This window comes from Chlorocebus sabaeus, chromosome 26 (assembly GCF_047675955.1).
Source record: "Chlorocebus sabaeus isolate Y175 chromosome 26, mChlSab1.0.hap1, whole genome shotgun sequence".
In the NCBI taxonomy this organism is placed as follows: domain Eukaryota; kingdom Metazoa; phylum Chordata; class Mammalia; order Primates; family Cercopithecidae; genus Chlorocebus; species Chlorocebus sabaeus.
The window spans coordinates 41,170,678-41,192,678 of NC_132929.1; the positions used below are offsets into that span (position 1 = coordinate 41,170,678).

At 42.8% G+C, this 22,001-nt stretch overlaps 1 protein-coding gene across 1 annotated transcript in view; it reads left to right on the forward strand.

Annotated features, from left to right (window-relative positions):
* HACD3 (3-hydroxyacyl-CoA dehydratase 3) overlaps window positions 1-22,001 on the forward strand; it is a 48,290-nt gene that overhangs the window by 18,262 nt on the left and 8,027 nt on the right. The window contains exons 2-8 of the mRNA XM_008016225.3: window positions 3,588-3,630; window positions 6,294-6,367; window positions 8,146-8,310; window positions 10,401-10,452; window positions 14,523-14,633; window positions 16,279-16,406; window positions 21,812-21,924. Of these exons, the coding sequence (XP_008014416.1) occupies window positions 3,588-3,630; window positions 6,294-6,367; window positions 8,146-8,310; window positions 10,401-10,452; window positions 14,523-14,633; window positions 16,279-16,406; window positions 21,812-21,924 (686 nt within the window). The remainder of the gene's footprint in view (window positions 1-3,587; window positions 3,631-6,293; window positions 6,368-8,145; window positions 8,311-10,400; window positions 10,453-14,522; window positions 14,634-16,278; window positions 16,407-21,811; window positions 21,925-22,001) is intronic.

Here is a 22,001-nt window from a genome sequence, read left to right on the forward strand (position 1 = left end):
CCTGTAATCCCAGCAGTTTGGTAGGCTGAGGTGGAGGATTGCTTGAGCCCAGGAGTTCGGGACCAGCCTGGGCAACATAGTGAGACTTGTCTCTGCGAAAAATTTAAAAAAGATATTAGCCAGGCATGGTGATGTGGACCTGTAGTCCCAGATATTTGAGAGGCTAAGGTGGGAGGATCCTTGAGCCTGGGAGGTGGAGGCTGCCGTGAGCCGAGATTGCACCACTGCACTCCAGCCCTGGGTGACAGAGGGAGATTCTGTCTCAAAAACAACAACAAAAAAAGAGAGACAGTTGCTGTGAATTTGAGTTTTCTTATTCCCTTTTCCGTATTCACTCCTTTTTTGAGAAAGAGTCTTAGTCTGTCACCCAGGTTGGAATGCCGTGGTGCAATAAAAGCTCACTGCTGCTTCGACCTCCTCCTAAGCTCAGGTTATCCTTCCAGCTTAGCCTCCCAAGTACCTGGGACCACAGGCATGTGCCACCACACCTGGCTATTTTTTTTATTTTTGTAGAGACAGGGTCTATGTTGTTCAGGCTGGTCTTGAACTCCTGGGCTCAAGTGATCCTCTTGCCTAGGCCTCCCGAAGTGTTGGGATTATAGGCATGAGCTACCTTGCCCAGCCACTCTCTTTCTCTTTTTTATTTTTTAAAAGAATTAGAGACAGGGTCTGACTACTTGCTATGTTCCCCTAGCTGCATTCGAACCCCTGGGTTCAAGTGATACTCCCACTTCAGCCTCCCGAGTAGCTGGACTGTAGGTGCCTGGTACCAGGCCTGGCTATTCACTCTTCTTCTTATAAGCAAAAGCACAGTTTCTTTTCTAGTAAGAGATGGACAAGGTTGTGTAGATTGAGCTTTCTATTAAAAACAACGGAAAGTATTGAATAAAAATGTCTTAAAAACATTAAAAAGTTAACGAGGTAGAAATGAAATTGGGAACTCAGAGAGATAAGCTGAACACGGAAACTGCTTTTGCCTTGCGAACATTTGCTCAACTAAGTGAATTTGAACTTTGGTTTTGACAGCCCGACAGGTCGCAGGTGATAGAAGTAAAGTCAAAACCTGGCCTGGTGCGGTGGCTCACACTTGTAATCCCAGCACTTTGGGAGGCCGAGGTGGGCGGATCACAATATCAGGAGTTTGAGACCAGTCTGGCCAATATGGTGTAATCCCATCTCTACTGAAAATAAATAAATAAATAAATAAATTAGCCAGGTGTGGTGGTGCACGCCTGTAATCCCAGCTACTTGAGAGGCTGAAGCAGAAGAATTGCTTGAGCCCAGGAGGTGGAGGTTGCAGTGAGCCTGGGGAGCAGAGTGAGACTCCATCTCAAAAAAAAAAAAAAAAAAAAGGTTATATGCATCTAGTAACATTGCCTCAATCATATCTAAATTAACAGACGTACAAGGAGAAATAGACAAATTTATGATAGTGTGATTTCCCGGTGATTGATAGAGCTAGAAGACAAAATTCAGTAAGGATATAGATTATGTGAACAAATAATTAACAGTAAACCTAATGGACATATAAAGAACATGGCCCCAACAACTCCAGAATACACATTCTTTTAAATGTACTGAGAGCGTTTACTAAAGTTGACTATATACTGCTTCCTAAACAAGTCTCCATACATTTGACAGGACTGAAATTACACAGAGAATGTTCTTTGATCCCAGTGCAACTGAGATAGAAATTAATAACATAAGGATAACTAGAAAATTGGAAATTGAAAATTAAGAAATCCGTCTCAACCCATGAAAAAACGATAATGGAAATTAGGATGTGAATGGAAAATACTGTAATCAAAGCTTGAGAGCAGCCAAAGTCGGATTTGGTAGGAAATTTATATTCTTAGATGATTATCTTAGAAAAAAAATAGTCCGAAAATTAATGACCTTTGAATCTCCATTTCAAGAAGTTAGAAAAAAAAAATAGCAAATTCTCCAAAAGAAATTGAAGGAAGGAAAGAATAAAGATAACAGACATAGAAAGCAGAGGTGGAGAAAATCAATAAAAAGCTAAAAGTTCTTGAAAGATAATTAAAATTGCTAGACATATTGACAAGATTAAGACACAAACCGTATCAGTAATGAAGAAGAAGACATAACCATGAAAGCTACAGACATTTAAAAGCTAAGAGAATATTAGGCCCTGCACGGTGGCACACGCCTGTACTCCTAGCTACTTGGGAGGCTGAGGCAGAAGAATTGCTTGAACCCGGGAGGTGGAGATTGCAGTTAGCCGAGACTGAGCCATTGCACTCCAGCCTGGGTGACTTTTTCAAAAAAAGGAAAGAAAATATTAAAACAAGTTCATATCAGATAAAATGGATAAATTCCAAGAAATAGAGACAGTTTCTATAAAAGAGATAGAAAACCTGGATAGCCTCGTAAGCATTAAATACACGGATTCAGTAGTCAAAAGTCTTCCCACAGGGAAACTTGCAGGTCTAAATGGCTTCACCTGGAAGTTCTACCAAGCATTTAAAGAAATAATTGCAGTTAATTATTTGTTAATCTGTTGCTACATAGCAAATCACCCAATATATAGTGGCTTAAAGCAACAATAATCAATTATTGTCTCTCACAGTTTCTGTGGGTTAGGACTTCAGGAGGGGCTCTGTTGGGTTGTTCTGGCTTGGAATCTCATGAGGTTGTGGTCAGACGACAGCTGTAGTTGAGGAGCACAGAAAGCTAAGCCCACAGAAGAAAAACAAACACCATGACACTGGGAACGTGCTGCCTCTTGCTTATTAACCTTGAGCTGGAAGTAGGAGGTGAGTTGTTTCTCATCCACTGGAAAAAGTGTTAAGTAGTTTCACTTTAAATTGTGATGCTACACTGAAGGTATGTAGCAACTTCTGGGAATCAGTGAGCAGTTTGGAGAATTTTGACCTCTCCCGAGTCTTGTTTCCTTTGGGGGTTAAGAGAGTCTGGAGCCTCTAAGTTAGAGACACAGGCGCAGCGTGTTGCATTTTCATTCACCACCTGCAATCCTCTGCCCTTTCCTCCACTTGTCGGAATTAATTTATCATTCAGGTTGCAGTACAGGTCTCACCTTTTGTGGAGCTTTTCCCCACTACTCTATTCCCGTTATGCTCTCTCTCTCTCTCTCTTAACTCTGCTAACACTTACTACCTTTTACCACCTTTTTTGTCTTGACCATATGTTTCTTGATAACTATTTCATATCTTCTCACAGAAAGTGCCTCATCTGTCCCACTGGAACCTCTGTTCTACAGCTCAGGGATTGAGTCCTGGAGATCTGTGTATTCCCCTGTCATATCTCACATAGCACCTTGCATGACTGGCCATTCTCAGAATGGAGGAATTCAGTGCTTGACTGATTGCACAGTTAGAGCAGGTTAGGGTCCTTCTTGGCAGGAGTGTGCAGTCTTAGATAGGTACAGACAGACATAGAGAAAGCCTACACAGATGTGAATAAATGACTAAATATATTTGTGGGGGAGGCACAGAGTAGGAGGCTGAGTCCTCATCGGAGAAGGATGAGGGGAAGAAGCCCCTTGTTTAATCTCATTTTTTCTCTTCATTAAAATGCCTTCTTACATCCTTGGTCTCTTTTCACAGAACCCTGCCATCAGCATCACTGAAAATGTGCTGCATTTCAAAGGTCAGTATCCCAGCAAATGCTCCCATCTCTATACACAGTTAAGGAGGTGTGGTGGTGGTTTCCCTTTTTTTAAAAAAAAATGTATTTGTTTTATCGATTTTTTGCTGATGTTCACTCCTTTGATCCTCATGAAGTAAGCTAAATTGTTTTGAAATATATGATTAGAAAAGTCAAAGAATTGGTTTAAAATCCTGTTTCCCCCATGGAGAGGCAGTAGATACAGTGAAGAAAAAAAAAAAAAGAATCCTGGGTTAGAAATCAGGAGGCTTGTCTTCTAGCTCTAATTCTGCCACTGTCTTGGACAAGTTATTGAGTTTTCTGGACCTACACAATGAAGATGCTGGGTTTTAATCTGTGTTTCTCAAACTCAAGGACCCATGGACACCTAAGAATGTTTCCACAGGACTCTCAAGGTTTCATGGACCTGAGATTGAGAAACACGTGAAGAATTAAATATGGTCACTTTAAGTGATATTTGGCTCCACTGCAGCTGTGAACACAGACACACATACAGCTACTGATTGCATGGCAGTACTTGATTATGAAGTGGCCATTTAGATGATCCAGAATATGCTGCTTTTTTTTTTTTTAAAAAAAAAGATTATTATGAAAACAAAAAATAGAAATGTTATTTATTTATTTTGAGATTAAGTCTTGCTCTATCACCCAGGCTGGAGTGCAGTGGCACAATCTCGGCTCACTGCAACAACCTCCGTCTCCTGGGTTCAAGTGATTCTTGTGCCTCAGCCTCCTGAGTAGCTAGGATTACAGGCACCCGCCACCACGCCCAGCTAATTTTTGTATTTTTAGTAGAGACAGGGTTTCACCATGTTGTCCAGGCTGGTCTTGAACTCCTGATCTCAAGTGATCTACTCGCCTTGGCCTCTCAAAGTGCTAGGATTACAGGTGTGAGCCATTGTGCCTGTTTTTTTTTGTTGTTGTTGTTTGTTTTGTTTTTTTAAAAAATATTTTTCTTTTTAAACATTTTTTAAAATAATAATTATTTATTACACCATTCCTAAGAAATTTTCTTGATGAGACTTTGTGGCTCCCTGATACTAGAGTTGCAGACCAGTTTGAGAAACACTACATTCTAGATGATGTCTCAGGCCTTTTCAACTCTGACAGTCTCTGATTCTATGAATCTGCCTCCGTCTCCCTTCTCCTCAGTCCATCAGCAGATTTACTGCTGTACTAGAGAGGGTGGGATCTGCATTCACTGTCACCCAGTGGGGTAGGATTCTCTCTGTTCCAATTCCTGGGATTATTGGAGCATGAAGAGTTTCTGCTTTATGTGAAATTCCATCTACCGTAATATACTTGCATGAAAGTACAGCCTGGCTTTTGTATCTGCTTTTTAGGATGAGAGTAGTTACCACTCAGCTCAGGTTTTTTGGGAATTATATTCATTTACATGAAAGTTAAAGTGATAAAAGCATATCTTGCCACTTAGACCTTACATACTGTACTACCTTAAGGAATTTATGGTCATAGAGAATAATTGCTACCTATGGCGAATATTAGGCAGGTTATTAGTCTACATATGGTCAGATAAGGGATGAGAATCCCAGAAGGGAACCAAATGGTAAATGAATCAGCGAGGAGAGTGGAAGGGAGGTCCAGCAGCAGCTGCTGGGTCCAGCAGTCAGTGGCACCTAGGCATGGTGCCAGCTTGAATTGGAGAAAGGAGCCATGTCAAGGCATAGGGATGAGGCACTGGCCAACTCAGGTACTTCCCTCCTAGTTCCACCTGTCCTTCATAAGCTACAAAAGCTTGTATTTCTTTTTCCTTGTTCCATTTGGGATGTACTAAAGGAGGAGTCAGCTTCTCCCTTCATTCTCTCTCCCTGGTTGGGAGGTTTTAGATTCAGAGCTGTCCAAGACAATCCAGCATTTCCATGTGCCCTGCAACTTTCCTTAACCACAGTCAAGATGATACACCCACCAATTTTTGTCTGCTCTAGATTTACAGCCAAAGTAATTGTGAAAGTTAAATTTATATCTGTGTGGCCCCTTTGGCATTGCTTTCTCTATTCTTTTTCCTGCCTGTTATTTGTACGGGGTATCATCAGGGTCACAGTGGAAAATTGGGTAAATACTCTGAAACTGACATCAGAGGACATATGGAGATAAACTTGCATCAAAGATTTGACCTATCAAGCTGTTGAAGAGCTCTGCTCACAAGCCCCCACACATTTTAACAGGACCCATTAAGATTTGCAGACTACATTGCTTCTCAGCCTTTTGGCTACGATCGAGTGTAATATTCTTGCTGGGCATGGTGGCTCATGCCTGTAATCCCAGCACTTTGGGAGGCTGAGGCGGGCGGATCACTTGAGGTCAGGAGATTGAGACCATCCTGGCTAACATGGTGAAACCCTGTCTACTAAAAACACAAAAAATTAGCCGGGTGTGGTGGTGGGCGCCTGTAGTCCCAGCTACTTGGGAGGCTGAGGAAGGAGAATGGCATGAACCCGGGAGGCAGAGCTTGCAGTGAGCTGAGATTGCACCACTGCACTCCAGCCTGGGTGACAGAGTGAGACTCTGTCTCAAAAAAAAAAAAAAAAAATGTTCCCATACTTAAGAAAGAACTGCACCAAGCTGGCTTTTGGATGGTCTCGCTCTGCTCAAGTTTGCAATAACCCACATTTCTTTTTTTATAGCTCAAGGACATGGTGCCAAAGGAGACAATGTCTATGAATTTCACCTGGAGTTCTTAGACCTTGTGAAGCCAGAGGTATGTTCTTTCCTTTCTCACTTCCCTTCCCATTTTAGGAAATGAATACCAGTAGTTTAGTGAAATGGGGAGCAGGGTTTGTGGAGAGAAGAAGATAAAACCAAAGGGGAATAATAGAGTTCTCTTATTTGGAACAGAGCCCAGGTTTTAGCTGCAGAGGAATGGGAAAGTCAGAGACCCCACGTTGAATCTGGGCCCTGCCATTTATTAGTGGTGTGATCTTGAACAAGTCTCTTCACTTCTTCGAGTTCCAGTTTTCTCATGTGTTAAATGAAATTCTGGACTAAGTGATCTCCAGGGTTCCTTCCAGCTCTGATATTCTCTGGTTTTAGTGATGGCAGAGGAGTATGGCACCTGTTGAGAACAGAGTTACATAGGGTAGTTAAAGCCCCCACCAAGGGTTACTTTCATGTGACTTTGCCATAGGTGCAGGTGAGAAAAATAGAAATCAAAAAGGGCAAAGGCAGCTGGTCTTCAGAAAGAATGCTGCAGATATCATCGAAGCTTCTCTTCCCTTAGAGCCTGAGGAAGCTTCTCTCACAAGCAGGGAGAGAATCCAATAGATGGGGTATTTCAGTTTCTGGAATTACACTTAGCTCTGGGGACTTGAGCTTCTTGATTTCCCTGTACAGGTGCTCAGTTGTTTTGAGAAAGCATTAATAATAACCAGTGGTATAGTGGGCAGAGAACCTGTCATGGGGCTTCCTTTGGAGACAAGGGAGAGGCCATGTAGACAAACAATGAGCTGGAATGGCCTATAAGAATTTGAGTTTAGTTGGGAAGACTCCCCAGATTGACCCCTGTGAAAAAGTCTGTAACTGATCCAATACAGTTCTGACCTTGATGCAGGTGTTTCTAAAACAAGGGTCTGCTGAGCCAGGACAGTCATTTTCATGGGAGGAAAATGTATAAGCTGAGGGTGATTGGATGCAGTACCCTTGAGAGGGTGATTGGACGTAGTACCTTGCATGATGTAGCTGTGGCAGGAGGTTCATGCTAGTTCCCTCCAGCCTAACCAGGAACTTTTTGCCTTTCTTATCCTGATATCCTCCTGTGTCATTCACTGGGGGAATCAGAGAAGGACATGATGTTCTTACCAGTTCTCCATGCCAGCCCTTGGTCTAGATCAACCTTTTTGGCACCAGGGTCCAATTTTGTGGAAGGCACTTTTTTCACAGATGGTGGGGTGGGGATGGTTTCAGGGTGATTCAAATGCATTACCTTTATTGTGCACTTGATTTCTGTTATTATTACATTGTAATATATAATGAAATAATTATACAACTCATCATAATGTAGAATCAGTGAGAGCCCTGAGCTTGTTTTCCTGCAACTAGACGGTCCCATCTGGGGGTGATGGGAGACAGTGACAGATGATCAGGTGTTAGAGTCTCATAAAGAGTGAGCAACCTAGATTCCTTGCATGCACAATTCACAATAGAGTTTGCGCTCCTATGTGAATTTTATGCCAATGCTGATCTGACAGGAGGCAGGGCTCAGGAGGTAATGCAAGTGATGGGGAGCGAGTGTAAATACAGATGAAGTTTCGCTCACTTGCCCATGGCTCAGCTCCTCCTGTGTGGCCCCATTCCCAACAGGCCATGGACCAATACAGGAGTTGGAGACCCCTGGTCTAGATGTTCCCTTTGCATCAGGACTTGCAGGACCAGAGAAAGAAGAATAAACATATCCTGCAGTTTCTCTGTACAGCGCCCCTGGCATGGTGTTGCTTCAGGGAACGGAAGAGGGCATTCTTACATTTTCACTTTCTCTCCTAGCCTGTTTACAAACTGACCCAGAGGCAGGTAAACATTACGGTACAGAAGAAAGTGAGTCAGTGGTGGGAGAGACTCACGAAGCAGGAAAAGCGACCACTGTTTTTGGCTCCTGACTTTGATCGTTGGCTGGATGAATCTGATGCGGAAATGGAGCTCAGAGCTAAGGTTAGTAAGGATCCTAGGATCTAGTCATTGAGGACAAATCATGGGGAACCCACGTCATTCAGGCCACTGCAGATACCTCTCAGGGTCTGAAAGAATAGCGACAAAGTTACAAATACATTTAAAGACCTGGTGACGTGATTTTCAAGAAGTATTCGCTATGTATTTTGTAGACTGTCCCTCAGTTGAAATCTATCTGATGTTTCTCTTACAACTAGACTAAGGTGACAGATATTGAGAAGACCACAGAGGTAAAGTGCAGTTCTTATCACGTCATATCAAAAGTACATACGGCCGGGCGCGGTGGCTTATGCCTGTGATCCCAGCACTTTGGGAGGCTGAGGCAGGCGGATCACAAGGTCAGGAGATTGAGACCATCCTGGCTAGCACAGTGAAACCCTGTCTCTAGTAAAAATACAAAAAATTAGCCGGGTGTGATGATGCACGCCTGTAGTCCCAGCTGCTCAGGAGGCTGAGGCAGGAGAATGGCGTGAACCCGGGAGGCGGAGCTTGCAGTGAGCCGAGATTGCGCCACTGTACTCCAGCCTGGGCAACAGAGTGAGATTCTGTCTCAAAAGAGTACATACTATCAACATAACACATCACTGTTGATATTAACCATGGGTCAGCTGGCTTGAGGTGACGCTTATCAGGTTTCTCCACTATAAGGTTATTTTCCTCTTGCCACTCCTTGGAAGGAAGTCACTATGTGTAGCGTACATTTAAGGAGCAGGGAGTTATGCTTCCTGTCCTTTAGATGGAGTATCTACATAATTATTTGGAATTCTTCTGCATGGGAGAATAATTATGCATGTCTATTGTCTCTCATTTATTTATTCAATCATTTATTTATATCATGTGGGTACATGGTATTTATTTTATACTCGGAGTTATAAACTAATATTATTTATTTTGTTGCTCAAATTCTTCCAGCTTTGGCACTAACTGGCCTTTGGTTATGTCCTCATCCTGCCCATCTTTCATTTGGCTTTTGTATCTTTTTGAGAAAGCGCCATCATTATGGGGCTTTTTTTTTTTTTTTTTTTTTTTTTTGAGCACTTCCTTACTTTCTGGCACTATAAGCTGCTCCAGGCTTATATTGTATGTACGTTTCCTGCTTCAGCCCTGGAACAGCCATTTCTTCAAGGAGCTCTGTTCTTATTGTAGAATAGTATTGGAAAGCAAGATCTGCGTGCCAGGTATGCTCATTGCTACCAGGTTGCCATTGCTTTTAGGTTGTCTTCACTGGCAGAACAAGAAAATATATGTTTGGATACTAACCCATGCATACACATACACCTGTAAATATTTCTGTATGGATCTATCTGTATCTCTATTAAGCTAAACATGAATTCATACTGATATTGGAAACATGATCTTAGCTTCTGGAAAAATTATACTAAAAATCTAGAAATCTTGAAAAATAAAATAGCAGTCTACTTCCTGCCTTAAACTTCTGTTTTATTTCTCTGACTGCAGCAGATCTTCTCGATGTCCTTTCCAGCTTTAAGATTCCAAGGTCACTTGTCAGTTTGGAAGCCAGATGATTGGGTTAATTTTGTGAACAGGGGCCGGGCGCGGTGGCTCAAGCCTGTAATCCCAGCACTTTGGGAGGCCGAGATGGGCGGATCACGAGGTCAGGAGATCGAGACCATCCTGGCTAACACGGTGAAACCCCGTCTCTACTAAAAACACAAAAAACTAGCCGGGCGAAGTGGCGGGCGCCTGTAGTCCCCGCTACTCGGGAGGCTGAGGCAGGAGAATGGCGTAAACCCGGGAGGCGGAGCTTGCAGTGAGCTGAGATCCGGCCACTGCACTCCAGCCCGGGCGACAGAGCAAGACTCCGTCTCAAAAAAAAAAAAAAAAAAAATTTTGTGAACAATGGATGGGCATCCCGTGATGCTAATGCCACTTAGTAAGGAGGGGTCAGGCGTTTGGCCCTATGACCTAGAATATTTTTCCCAATGATGGTACTTACCCCAACTGGAGGAGGTGGCTTTGAGGAAGTCAGATTACTCAGCCAGCATATGGACTTTTGCAAGCATTTGGGAATTCTAACTTGTGTTCTTGGAAAACTTTTGTCTAAATTCTAGGAAGAAGAGCGCCTAAATAAACTCCGACTGGAAAGCGAAGGCTCTCCTGAAAGTAAGTTGCGCTGCTGCCATGGTAGTTACCAGTTAACTTGTGCTAGTGTTGGAAGTATGGATAATTGTGATGTGGCTGGAGAGCTAATGATTTCATCCCAGTGAGCTGTGTGGGTGAGTTTATGAAAAACCCTTTAGGTCCAGTGCTTAAGGTCTGCACCACCCACGTCAGAATCCTTACCTTTAATGTTTCCTTTGTGTTTTGGGTGTTATTTCGTGAGTACACCAAGGCTAGTATAATAAAATAAAAGAACTCCTGGACTGGCCTTATGGCAGATGGCAAAGAAATCCTGCAAAGAGGCAGATGGCAAAGAGACTTGTGGAAATGATTGCATGGGTCCAAGGCTGCACTCCTTCAGCCTGGTGTTTTTCTCCCAGCTGAAATCTCAAAGGCTGTATGATACGTAAGTGTGGTTGTCAGCCTGAAAGATGGAGAGTATTCTGTATAGTCCTGCTATTCATTAACCTTTAACAAATCAATTTCTGTTTCCATCTAACCACTTTAAACAGGAAGCTCTGTAAGTGTATTATCTTCTGGGTGATGTAGTTAGATTAAATTCAGCAGCTATCTGTTAAAGTCATGCTGTGTGGCAAGCATTGTGCTGGGCCCTTGACTGAGAGCCAGAGGGATCCATTGTAGCGCCCGTACTCAACAGGGCTTACAGTCTCAGTGGGAGAACTTCAGGTCTAGGTAAAACTACCTCTGAAAAGCAGAATGAAATAAGTGTTTCTTATTTGTTCTAAGTTGAAATTTTTCAGATTTTAGTAGTACTTATCTAGCATGTCATAAATAAGGGAGGGGAAAGTTTTGGAGCAGTAGTTTTCAAACTGTGTTCCATGGTACCCCAAGGGGTTCCCAGAGATGCTTTGGAGGAGTAGATCACACAAACAGGTCTACCTCAGTCAGAGCAACTCTCTTTTGAGTTTTATTTGTTGGCATTCTGAATAAGGTTTCTTTTGAGAAGGAATTTTAGAAAAGATTTGAATAGCCACTACCTTAGGGGAATATTCTTTTAGGAAAGCTGAGGAGGGGAGAGGATCAGTGGAGGCAAAGAAGAACAACATAAAAAAGCCACTTTGAGATTTCAATTAATTTTTTGGTGTTTTAAAGGGATAAACTTCAAAAATAGATAAAAATTCTAATATATGGATTTTTTTTGGGTGTTAGGTAAAGCTTTAACTGTTTTATCTAAATTCATAAAGTTTTCTGAACAAGGAAGTTCTTTATGGTGCAGAAGTGTAATAGATTTTTGTAGTTTTGAAGAAGAAACTTTTAATTAGCTAAATGTTGCTGGAAGTCTGACATTTTTTGGAGTCTTAGGATAAGGCTGTGTTTGTTTGTTTTTGAGATGGGGTCTTGCTATGCTGTCCAGGCTGATCTTGAGATCCTGGGCTCAAGTGATCGTTCTGTCTCAGCCTCCCGAGTATCTGGGATTACAGGCATGTGCCACTGTGCCTGGCTTAGGCTGCTTTTGATTGACCACATTATTAAATGTGATTATTTGAGGACCAACCAGATGTCTTTGCAGAATATCTGTATCCTAGGAATAAATATATAGCAGCAAAATCTGAACACTACAGATCTTCTCTTAAGAACTGTCCTTTTCTTTACCCTACTCCTTTGACTCAGCCATGACTCTTTCAAAGCTCCTTGTTTCTTCCTTTACTCTGTAATCGGCTGTATCTTCATGAATCTTAGGCTGCAGACAAACTTAATGTCCTTTTTTTTCCTGCTTGTTGGTTTGAAATTGTCCTCCTTTGGTTATGTCCTCAGTCTGCCCATCTTTCAAAGCTCAGATCAGGCCAAGTATGGTGGCTCATGCCTGTAATCTCAGCACTTTGGGAGACTGAGGTGGGAGGATCTTTTAGTCCAGGAGTTCGAGATCAGCCTGGGCAACGTAGCAAGACTGTGTGTCTACAAAATATGATAGAATATAAAATTAGCAGGGTGTGGTGGCACAGACCTGTAGACCTAACTACTTGGGAGGTCAGGTGGGAGGATGGGTTGACCCCAGGAGGTCAGGGCTGCAGAGAGCTATGGTCCCACCACTGCATTCTAACCTGGACAACAGAGTGAGACGCTGTCTCAAAAAAAAAAAAAAAAAAAAAAAAAAAGCCCAGATTAGATACCAGCTTTATCCATGTAGACTAGCTTGATGCCCACTTCTCCAGCCTAATGTCATTTTTTCACCTTGAAAGTTTCACAAGACATTGCTTGTCACTCCCCACCTGGTATTACAGTTTTTAGATTGTAAGCTCTGAGGGCAGCCTTGAACTACCTTTCTATCCCAGTAGTTCTTTTCACAGTACCTTGCACATTGTAGGTATTCAGTTAATGCTTGGTTGAATGAATATATAACCAAATATCAGAATTGGTTTTTTCATTTACTGTATCTATCTCTGTGAGCTAGTTTGACCTCAGTGACCTTAAAGAAATTCCAGAAAAGAAAAAACTATGGATTATATTAAGATGACTGGAGGGTCAGGCATGGTGGCTCATGCCTGTAATTCCAGCACTTTGAGAGGCCAAGGTGGGCAGATCACCTGAGGTCAGGAGTTTAAGACCACCCTGGCCAACATGATGAAACCCTGTCTCTGCTAAAATACAAAAATTAGCCTGGCATGGTGGTGGGTGCCTGTAATCCCAGCTACTCGGGAGGCTGAGGCAGGAGAATTGCTTGAACCTGGGAGGTGGAGGTTGCAGTGAGCCGAGATTGTGCCACTGCACTCCAACCTGGGTGACAGAGCAAGACTCCATCTCAAAAATAAATAAATAAATAAAAAATAACTGGAGCAGGAGCTGAGGAAATCTTTTTCGTTTTTGTAATGCCTCTTCAGATGGCCATTTTTTTTGCCAGGTGTTACGGAAAAAATACAACACTACAACACTCAGCTGCTTTTTCCTATTTTCTTACTCAACAACAATCAACACAGAAGACTTCTGTGACCAAGTGTGTGGGTTTTTTCCACCCACACAGCAAGCAAGCAATGAGTTCTGCAGCAGACACCAGCTGAGTGCCCTCTGATTCAATTCCGACACTATTTACCTAGAGATAGCATCAGATTCCCACAGATGAAGGGCTCAGTCTCCAAGACACCCTCCTGCCCCAGCCTGTCCCGAGTCAGGGCCTCCAGAACTTGTGACCGATAGGCTGTAAATTACGGTTCCCACAACCCGCTCCTGGGGTTTGATTGATTTGCTAGCGTGGCTCCACAGAACTCAGGGAAACAAGTTTGTTGGTTTATTGTAAGGGATATTATGAAGGATACAGATGAAGAGATTAGGAGGAAGTATGGAGGAAGTGGCGCGGAGCTTCCATGCCCTCCCCAGGTGTGCCACCCTCCAGGAACCTCCATGTGTTTAGCTGTCTGGAAGCTGACCAAACCCTGTCTCCTTGGGCCTTTTATGGAGACTTCATCTGATAGGCATGACTGAAGCATGTTGCACTGTGTTGAAATGTGATTAGAAAAAAAGGGTCTGACCTAAACCCCACAAGGCCTGTCTGTCCAGATTCTTCTCAGCCTCTCTGTGCAGTGTTCCCTCCTCCAGAGTATGAAGCAAGACCCTCTCTGGAATGAGGGTCTTAGAATCCACATTCAGATTAGAGTCGTGCCTTGGGCAGCTGAAAGGAAGGCAGGGAAAGTCATAGAGGAAGATTCTGTTTTCTGAGGCCTAAAGTGTCCCAACATTATAACAAAAAACTATAACAAGGGCTGTGGGAGTTATGAGCCAGAAACTGTGGATGAAAACCTATATGTACATGTACACATATCATAATATCACACCAGGGGTAATATTTTTTTCTTGGGTTTGTTATGTCTGTATACCTATTCTTCAAGGCTGGGACAGGAAGTCCTGCTGAAAATACACGCTGGAGAGCAATGTTCCTTGTATGTTTCTCTGTGGGAGTAGGAGCCCAGACTGGTGAGGACCAGGATCAGATATTTGTGTGGGAGCTTAGGAGCATTCAAGAAGGAAAAAGGATTGAAGTCATCCAGATATGCCTCATACACCTCTCTTCTGCTGGGACTATTGCTTTTAATAGCTTACTGCTTTGCTTTGCTTTACAGCTCTTACAAACTTACGGAAGGGATACCTGTTTATGTATAATCTTGTGCAGTTCTTGGGATTCTCCTGGATCTTTGTCAACCTGACTGTGCGATTCTGTATCTTGGGAAAAGGCAAGTAAGAAATTTTTGGATTAATTTTCCCTTTCTCAGTAGTTTGGCCCAGTATTCATTCTCTGCCTTTGATGTTAGTAATAACTGCTGCATTTGTGCAGCACCCTCTACTTTTTGTTGTGCTTTCATAGCTCTTATTTCCCATGACCTTGTGAAATAAGCTGACTGGTATTCTTTCCATTTAACGGGTAATAAAAATATAGGCCTAGAGATGGTCAAAAATGGTTCACATCCATAGCTAGCCAGAGCCACATCTTGGGCTAGAATCCTTTTGTATGCTCACTAACAACTAAATAAATTGATGTGATACTTCCAGTGCCAAAGTTATGCAAGGCCAAAAGGGTTCTCACCCTTTTGGAGCCTAAATAGGTTCTAAAATGAACTATTCTAAAAAGAATAAAAAGAGTATCATAAATATATTAGTTCTTCTTTTTTTTTTTGTTTTTTTTTTTTGAGACGGAGTCTCACTCTGTCGCCCAGGCTTGAGTGCAGTGTCGCGATCTCGGCTCACTGCAAGCTCCGCCTCCCGGGTTCACGCCATTCTCCTGCCTCAGCCTCCTGAGTAGCTGGGACTACAGGCGCCTGCCACCATGCCCAGCTAATTTTTTTTTTTTTTTTTTTGTATTTTTAGTGGAGACAGGGTTTCACCATGTTAGCCAGGATAGTCTCGATCTCCTGACTTTGTGATCTGTCCACCTCGGCCTCCCAAAGTGCTGGTATTACAGGCGTAAGCCACTGCACCCGGCCCAATTCTTCTTAAATTAATTTATGTGTTTAACAGGATTCTGTCTTTGACCAGTGGCATTCCATTGGTAAATGCCAATGGGAAATTTTTGAGAATTTGATCTAAAGTATTCTGAAACTTTATTTGATGAATAAATAGGTAATAAAATTTAGGAGAAGAAAGAGTACTGGGAGAGGATTTTTCTACCTGATAATGAAAGTATGGACCAAGTGCAATAGCTCATGCCTGTAATCCCAGCACTTTAAGAGGCCGACATGGGAGGATCTCTTGAACCCAGGAGGTTGAAGCTGCAGTAAGCCATGATCATGACACTGTACTATAGACTGGGTGATGGAGCAAGACCTTGACTCTTAAAAAAATGAGAAAGGTGGCTGGGCGTGGTGGCTCACTCCTGTAATCCCAGCACTTTGGGAGGTTGAGGTGGGTGGATCACGAGGTCAAGAGATCGAGACCATCCTGGTCAACATGGTGAAAACCCTGTCTCTACTAAAAGTACAAAAATTAGCTGGGTGTGGTGGTGTGCGCCTGTAGTCCCAGCTACTCAGGAAGCTAAGGCAGGAGAATCACTTGAACCCGGGAGGTGGAGGTTGCAGTGAGCTGAGATTGCACCACTACACTCCAGCCTGCTGACAGAGTGAGACTCCATCTCAAAAAAAAAAAAAAAAAGAGAAAGGCATATAAGGTGTACGTGTTAACTTTCTGGTAACTGGTAGAGCTTACTGTTCATGACCCCAGTGGCCTGCACCCTTCCTGCTTAGTTAAGTAAGAAACTCGAATCTGACGGGATGTTTGTTATTCTTTTCCTATAGTTATTTTCATGAAAGGAGTGAGTGAGTTTGAGAAATAGTTCTGTTGGAATTTACCAACTGATTCACCCTTAACGTATATTTTTGCCCATAGAGTCCTTTTATGACACATTCCATACTGTGGCTGACATGATGTATTTCTGCCAGATGCTGGCAGTTGTGGAAACTATCAATGCAGCAATTGGAGTCACTACGTCACCAGTGCTGCCTTCTCTGATCCAGGTATTGAATAGTTGAGCTAAAGGGTGGGTAATGGAAGGTCCCATTATTTGTCTAGTAGGTATGTGGATTAGTCCATTTTCATGCTGCTCGTAAAGACATACCCGAGACTGGGCAATTTACAAAAGAAAGAGGTTTAATTGGCTTATAGTTCCATGTGGCTGGGAAGGTCTCACAATCATGGTGGAGGGCGAAAGGCACTTCTTACATGGTAGCGGCAAGAGAGAATGAGGAAGAAGCAAAAGCGGAAACCCCTGGTAAACCCATCAGATCTTGTGAGACTTATTCACTATCACAAGAATAACATGGGAAAGACTGGCCCCCATGATTCAATTACTACCCCTTAGGTCCCTCCCACAACACGTGGGAATCCTGGGAAATACAATTCAAGTTAAGATTTGAATGGGGACACAGCCAAACCATATCATTCCACCCCCGGCCCCTCCAAATCTCATGCTCTCACATTTCAAAACCAATCATGCCTTCTCACCAGTCCCCCAAAGTCTTATTTCAGCATTAACCCCAAAGTCCACAGTCCAAAGTCTCATCTGAGACAAGGCAAGTCCCTTCTGCCTTTGAGACTGTATAATCCAAGCACACTAGTTACTTCCTAGATACAAGGGGAGTACTGGCATTGGGTAAATACAGCCGTTCCAAATGGGAGAAATTGGCCAAAATGAAGGGGTTACAGTGCCCATGCAAGTCTGAAATCCAGTGGGGCAATCAAACTTTAAAGCTCCAAAATGATCTCCTTTGACTCCAGGTCTCACATCCAGGTCACACTGATGCAAGAGGTGGGTTCCCGTGGTCTTAGGCAGCTCTGCCCCTGTGACTTTGCAGGGAGCAGCCTCCCTCCCGGCTGCTTTCACAGGCTGGCATTGAGTGTCTGTGGCTTTTCCAGGTGCATGGTGCAAGTTGTCAGTGGATCTACCACTCTGGGGTCTGGAGGATGGCGGTTCTCTTCTCACAGCTCCACTAGGCGGTGCCCCAGTAGGGACTCTGTGTAGGGGCTCCAACCCCATATTTCCCTTCCTCATTGCCCTAGCCGAGGTTCTCCATGAGGGCCCCATCCCTGCAGCAAACTTTTGCCTGGGCATCCAGGCGTTTCCATACATCTTCTGAAATCTAGGCAGAGGTTCCCAAACCTCAATTCTTGACTTCTCTGCACGCACAGGCTCACCACCATGTGGAAGCTGCCAGGGCTTGGGGCTTGCACCCTCTGAAGCCACAGCCTGAGCTGTACATTGGCCCCTCTCAGCCAAGGCTAGAGCAGCTGGGACACAGGGCACCAAATCCCTAGGTTGCACACAGCATGGGGACCCTGGGCCTGCAAGGGATGGGAGGGACTGCCGTGAAGGGCTCTGACATGGCCTGGTTACATTTACCCCATGGTCTTGGGGATTACATTAGGCTCCTTGCTACCTATGCAAATTTCTGCAGCCAGCTTGAGCTTCTCCTCAAAAAATGGGTTTTTCTTTTCTACTGAATCATCAGGCTGCAGATTTTCCAAACTTTTATGCTCCTGTTTCTCTTTTAAAATGGAATGCTTGTAACAGTACCCAAGTCACCTCTTGAATGCTCTGCTGCTTAGAAATTTCTCCTGCCAGATACCCTAAATCATCTCTCTCAAGTTCAGAATTCTGCAGATCTCTAGGGCAGGGGCCAAATGCTGCCAGTCTCTTTGCTAAAATATAACAAGAGTCACCTTTGCTTCCAAGAAGTTCTTCATCTCCATCTGAGACTACCTCAGCCTGGACTTTATTGTTCATATCACTATCAGCATTTTTGTCAAAGCCTTTCAATAAATCTCTATGAGGTTCCAAACTTACCCACATTTTCCTGTCTTCTTCTGAGCCCTCCAAACTGTTCCAACCTCTGTCTGTTACCCAGTTCCAAAGTCACTTCCACATTTTTGGGTATCTTTTCAGCAACATCCAACTTTACTGGTACCAATTTACTGTATTAGTCCGTTTTCCCGCTGCTGATAAAGACATACCCGAGACCAGGCAATTTACAAAAGAAAGAGGTTTAATTGGATTTACAGTTCCATGTGGCTGGGGAAGGTCTCACAATCATGGTGCAGGGAAAAGGCACTTCTTACATGGCAGTGGCAAGAGAGAATGAGGAAGAAACAAAAGCGGAAACCCCTGATAAGCCCACCAGATCTCGTGAGATTTATTCACTAACATGAGAATAGCACAGGAAAGACTGGCCCCTATGATTCATTTACCTCCCCCTGGGTCCCTCCCACAACATGTGGGAATTCTGGGAGATACAATTCAAGTTGACATTTGAACAGGGACACAGCCAAATCATATCTGTATGTTACATTTTGCTAAGAAGTCTCAATTAGTAAAAACACCTATTTGTACAGGAATAGCATTATTTTACCTGAAGAAGAAAGAACATTTAAAACCTCAGGGATATTTATCAAAGTAGACTTTTACTATTTCTGGTCTATTTCATTTTTATAATATCCTCATGAAATAACAAAGTTATAAATAGCTTTAAGACTAGGGAAATTCGACTCTTAGGCAGGAGCTGAAAAACCTACCTTCAGTCTCCTTAGTTAGAAATGTACTTGGTTTCCTCCCACCTTGCATAGATGAAGGCAGTACTTCTTAAAAACTTCTATTAATGAAAAGTACAATAATAAAACTTTAAAATTTACAGCCAGCCATGGTGGCTCATTCCTGTAATCCCCACACTTTGGGAAGCTGAGGCAGGAGGATTGCTTGAGGCCAGCAGTTTGAGACCAGCCTGGGCAGCATAGTGAGACCCCATTTCTAAAAAACAAAAATTTGCCAGGCATGGTGATGTGCACCTATATTCCCACTACTTGGGAGGCTGAGACAGAAGGATTCCTTGAGTGCAGGAGTTTGATGTTGCAGTGAGCTGTGATTGTGCCACTGCCCTCCAACCTGGGCAACAGAGCAAGACCCCTGTCTAAAAAAATAAAAAATAAAAATTTAATGGATAGTTTGTGTTGTAGATTAGACATAGCTGAAGAGAAAATTAGTGAACTGTTTGAGATACAGGAAGGAATATAGAGCACAAAAAGTAAATATACAGACATAATTTTCTTGAATTATAAGACTTGATATTATAATATTGTTAGTTCTCTTATTTACCTGTAGATTAAATACAGTTCCAATCACAGTCTAAAAAATTTTGGAATATGAGGAGAAAATTCTGAAGTTTTTTGAAAAAACAGAGGGCCATCCAGGATAGTAGCATCATTTTCAATAGCTAAAATGTGCAAGCAACCCAAGTGTTCATCTACAGATGAATGGATAAGAAGGACTGTTATATACATACAATGGGATATTATGTAGCCTTAAAAATGAAGGAAACTCAAGTATGCCACAACATGGATGAACCTTAAGGAAACTATTCTAAGTGAAATAAGCCAGTCACAGAAAGTCAAATACTGGATGATTCTGCTTATATGAGGTAGTTAAAATAGTCAAAATCATAGAGACAGAAAGTAGAATGGTATTTCCCAGGGGCTGGCTGAGTGGGGAGTTATTGTTTAATGGGTCATAGTTTCTTTTCTTTCTTTTTTTTTTTTTTTTTTTGAGAGAGAGAGTCTTGTCCTTTTGCCCAGGCTGTAGTGCAGTGGCACGATGTAGGCTCACTGCAGCCTCCGCCTCCCGGGTTCACGCGATTCTCATGCCTCAGCCTCTTGACTAGTTAGGATTATAGGTGCCTGTCACCGTGCCTGGCTAATTTTTGTAGTTTTAGTAGAGACGGGGTTTCCCATGTTTGGCCAGGCTGGTCTCGAACTCCTGACCTCAGGTGATCCACACACCTCAGCCTCCCAAAGTGCTGGGATTACAGGTGTGAGCCACTGTGGCCGGCAATGGTTCATAGTTTTATTTTACAAGATGAAAAGAGCTGTGGAGATGGATGGTGATTATGGTTGCACAACATAATGAATGTATTTGATACCAATCAACTAAACACTTAAAAATGATTAAGATGGTAAAGTTTATGTTATGTGTATTTTTTTTTTTTGGAGATGGTGTTTTGCCCTGTTGCCCAGGCTGGAGTGCAGTGGTGTGATCTTGGCTCACTGCAACCTCCGCCTCCCACGTTCAAGCGATTCTCCTGCCTCAGCCTCCCAAGCAGCTGGGACTACAGGCGCTTGCCACCACACCTGGCTAATTTTTGTATTTTTAATAGAGATGGGGTTTCACCATGTTGTCCAGGTTGGTCTCGAATTCCTGACCTCAAGTGATCTGCCCGCTTGGCCTTCCAAAGTGCTGGTATTACAGGCATGAGCCGCCGCACCTGGCCATTATGTGTATTTTACCACAATTTTTTAAATGGGGGAATAAAAAGCAAAGGGTTGAGAATATTCTCTAAAGAAGAACTCAAGTTGGGGACTTACCCTGTAAGAAATCAAGACAGTATAAAGATTTAGTAGCTAATACCATGTTGTATGGTACAAAGATAGTCACGTAGACCACGCGAACAGAATAAAACCCAGAAACAGACAACCCATATATATATGAAGAATAGAATGTCTATCGTATATTGGAATGTCTTGCCACAGTGAAAATGAGTGGACTATAGCCACATGCATCAACATAGATGAGTCTCTGGCCCATAACCCTGAGTAAGAAGCAAGTCACAGAATAATACATATAGAATGATTTCAAAAAATTTTAAAACAGGCAAAATGAAACAATGTACTGTTCAGGAATACATACACAAGCAGAAATCCATAAAGAAAAGCCATGGGCCAGGCGCAGTGGCTCATGTCTATAATCCCAGCACTCTGGGAGACTGAGATGAGAGGATCACTTGAGCCCAGGAGTTTGAGCAAGCCTGGCCAACACAGTGAGACCCCGTCTCTTCAAAAAAATAAAATTAGCCAGTGTGGTAGTACATGCCTGTGATCCCAGCTGCTTGAGCGGCTTCAAGTGGGAGGATTTCTTGAGCCCAGAAGTTCAAGGCTGCAGTGAGCCATAATTGTGCCACTGCACTCCAGCCTGGGTGATGGAGCGAGACCTTGTCTCAAAAACAAAAAAAACCGTGGAATGATTAACACATGATAGTCGTTACTTATAGGGGTCTCATGTTTGTAGTGCTCTATTTCTTAACTTGGGTTATGTAAATTCAAATGTTTATTTGGCAGTATTCTTTAGACTGTGTTTGAACATGTGTGTGTATTTTAAGGAAACGATTTATGATATAGTTACACACACAAAATACTGTACCTATCTGGTCACAAAGACTGTTTTGGGCACTTTGCTTGTTCCAGAACTGGAGCAGGATTAAACTGGTAGAGCTCAGTCTTTTCTCTTTGCCTTGCATTTAGTGGGGTTAGGTTTCAGATAACATATTTGTATAACTTTACGTATAGTTTATTAACTTTTTTCTCTTTTGGGTCTTTCTAATAGCTCCTTGGAAGAAATTTTATTTTGTTTATCATCTTTGGCACCATGGAAGAAATGCAGAATAAAGCTGTGGTTTTCTTTGTGTTTTATTTGTGGAGCGCAATTGAAATTTTCAGGTGGGTAGAAATGCCAGGATGGTGTTTGAATGCTTTTCCCTCTTTGCAGCAGCTCTGTTCTTGAGGGAGTCGTTGTC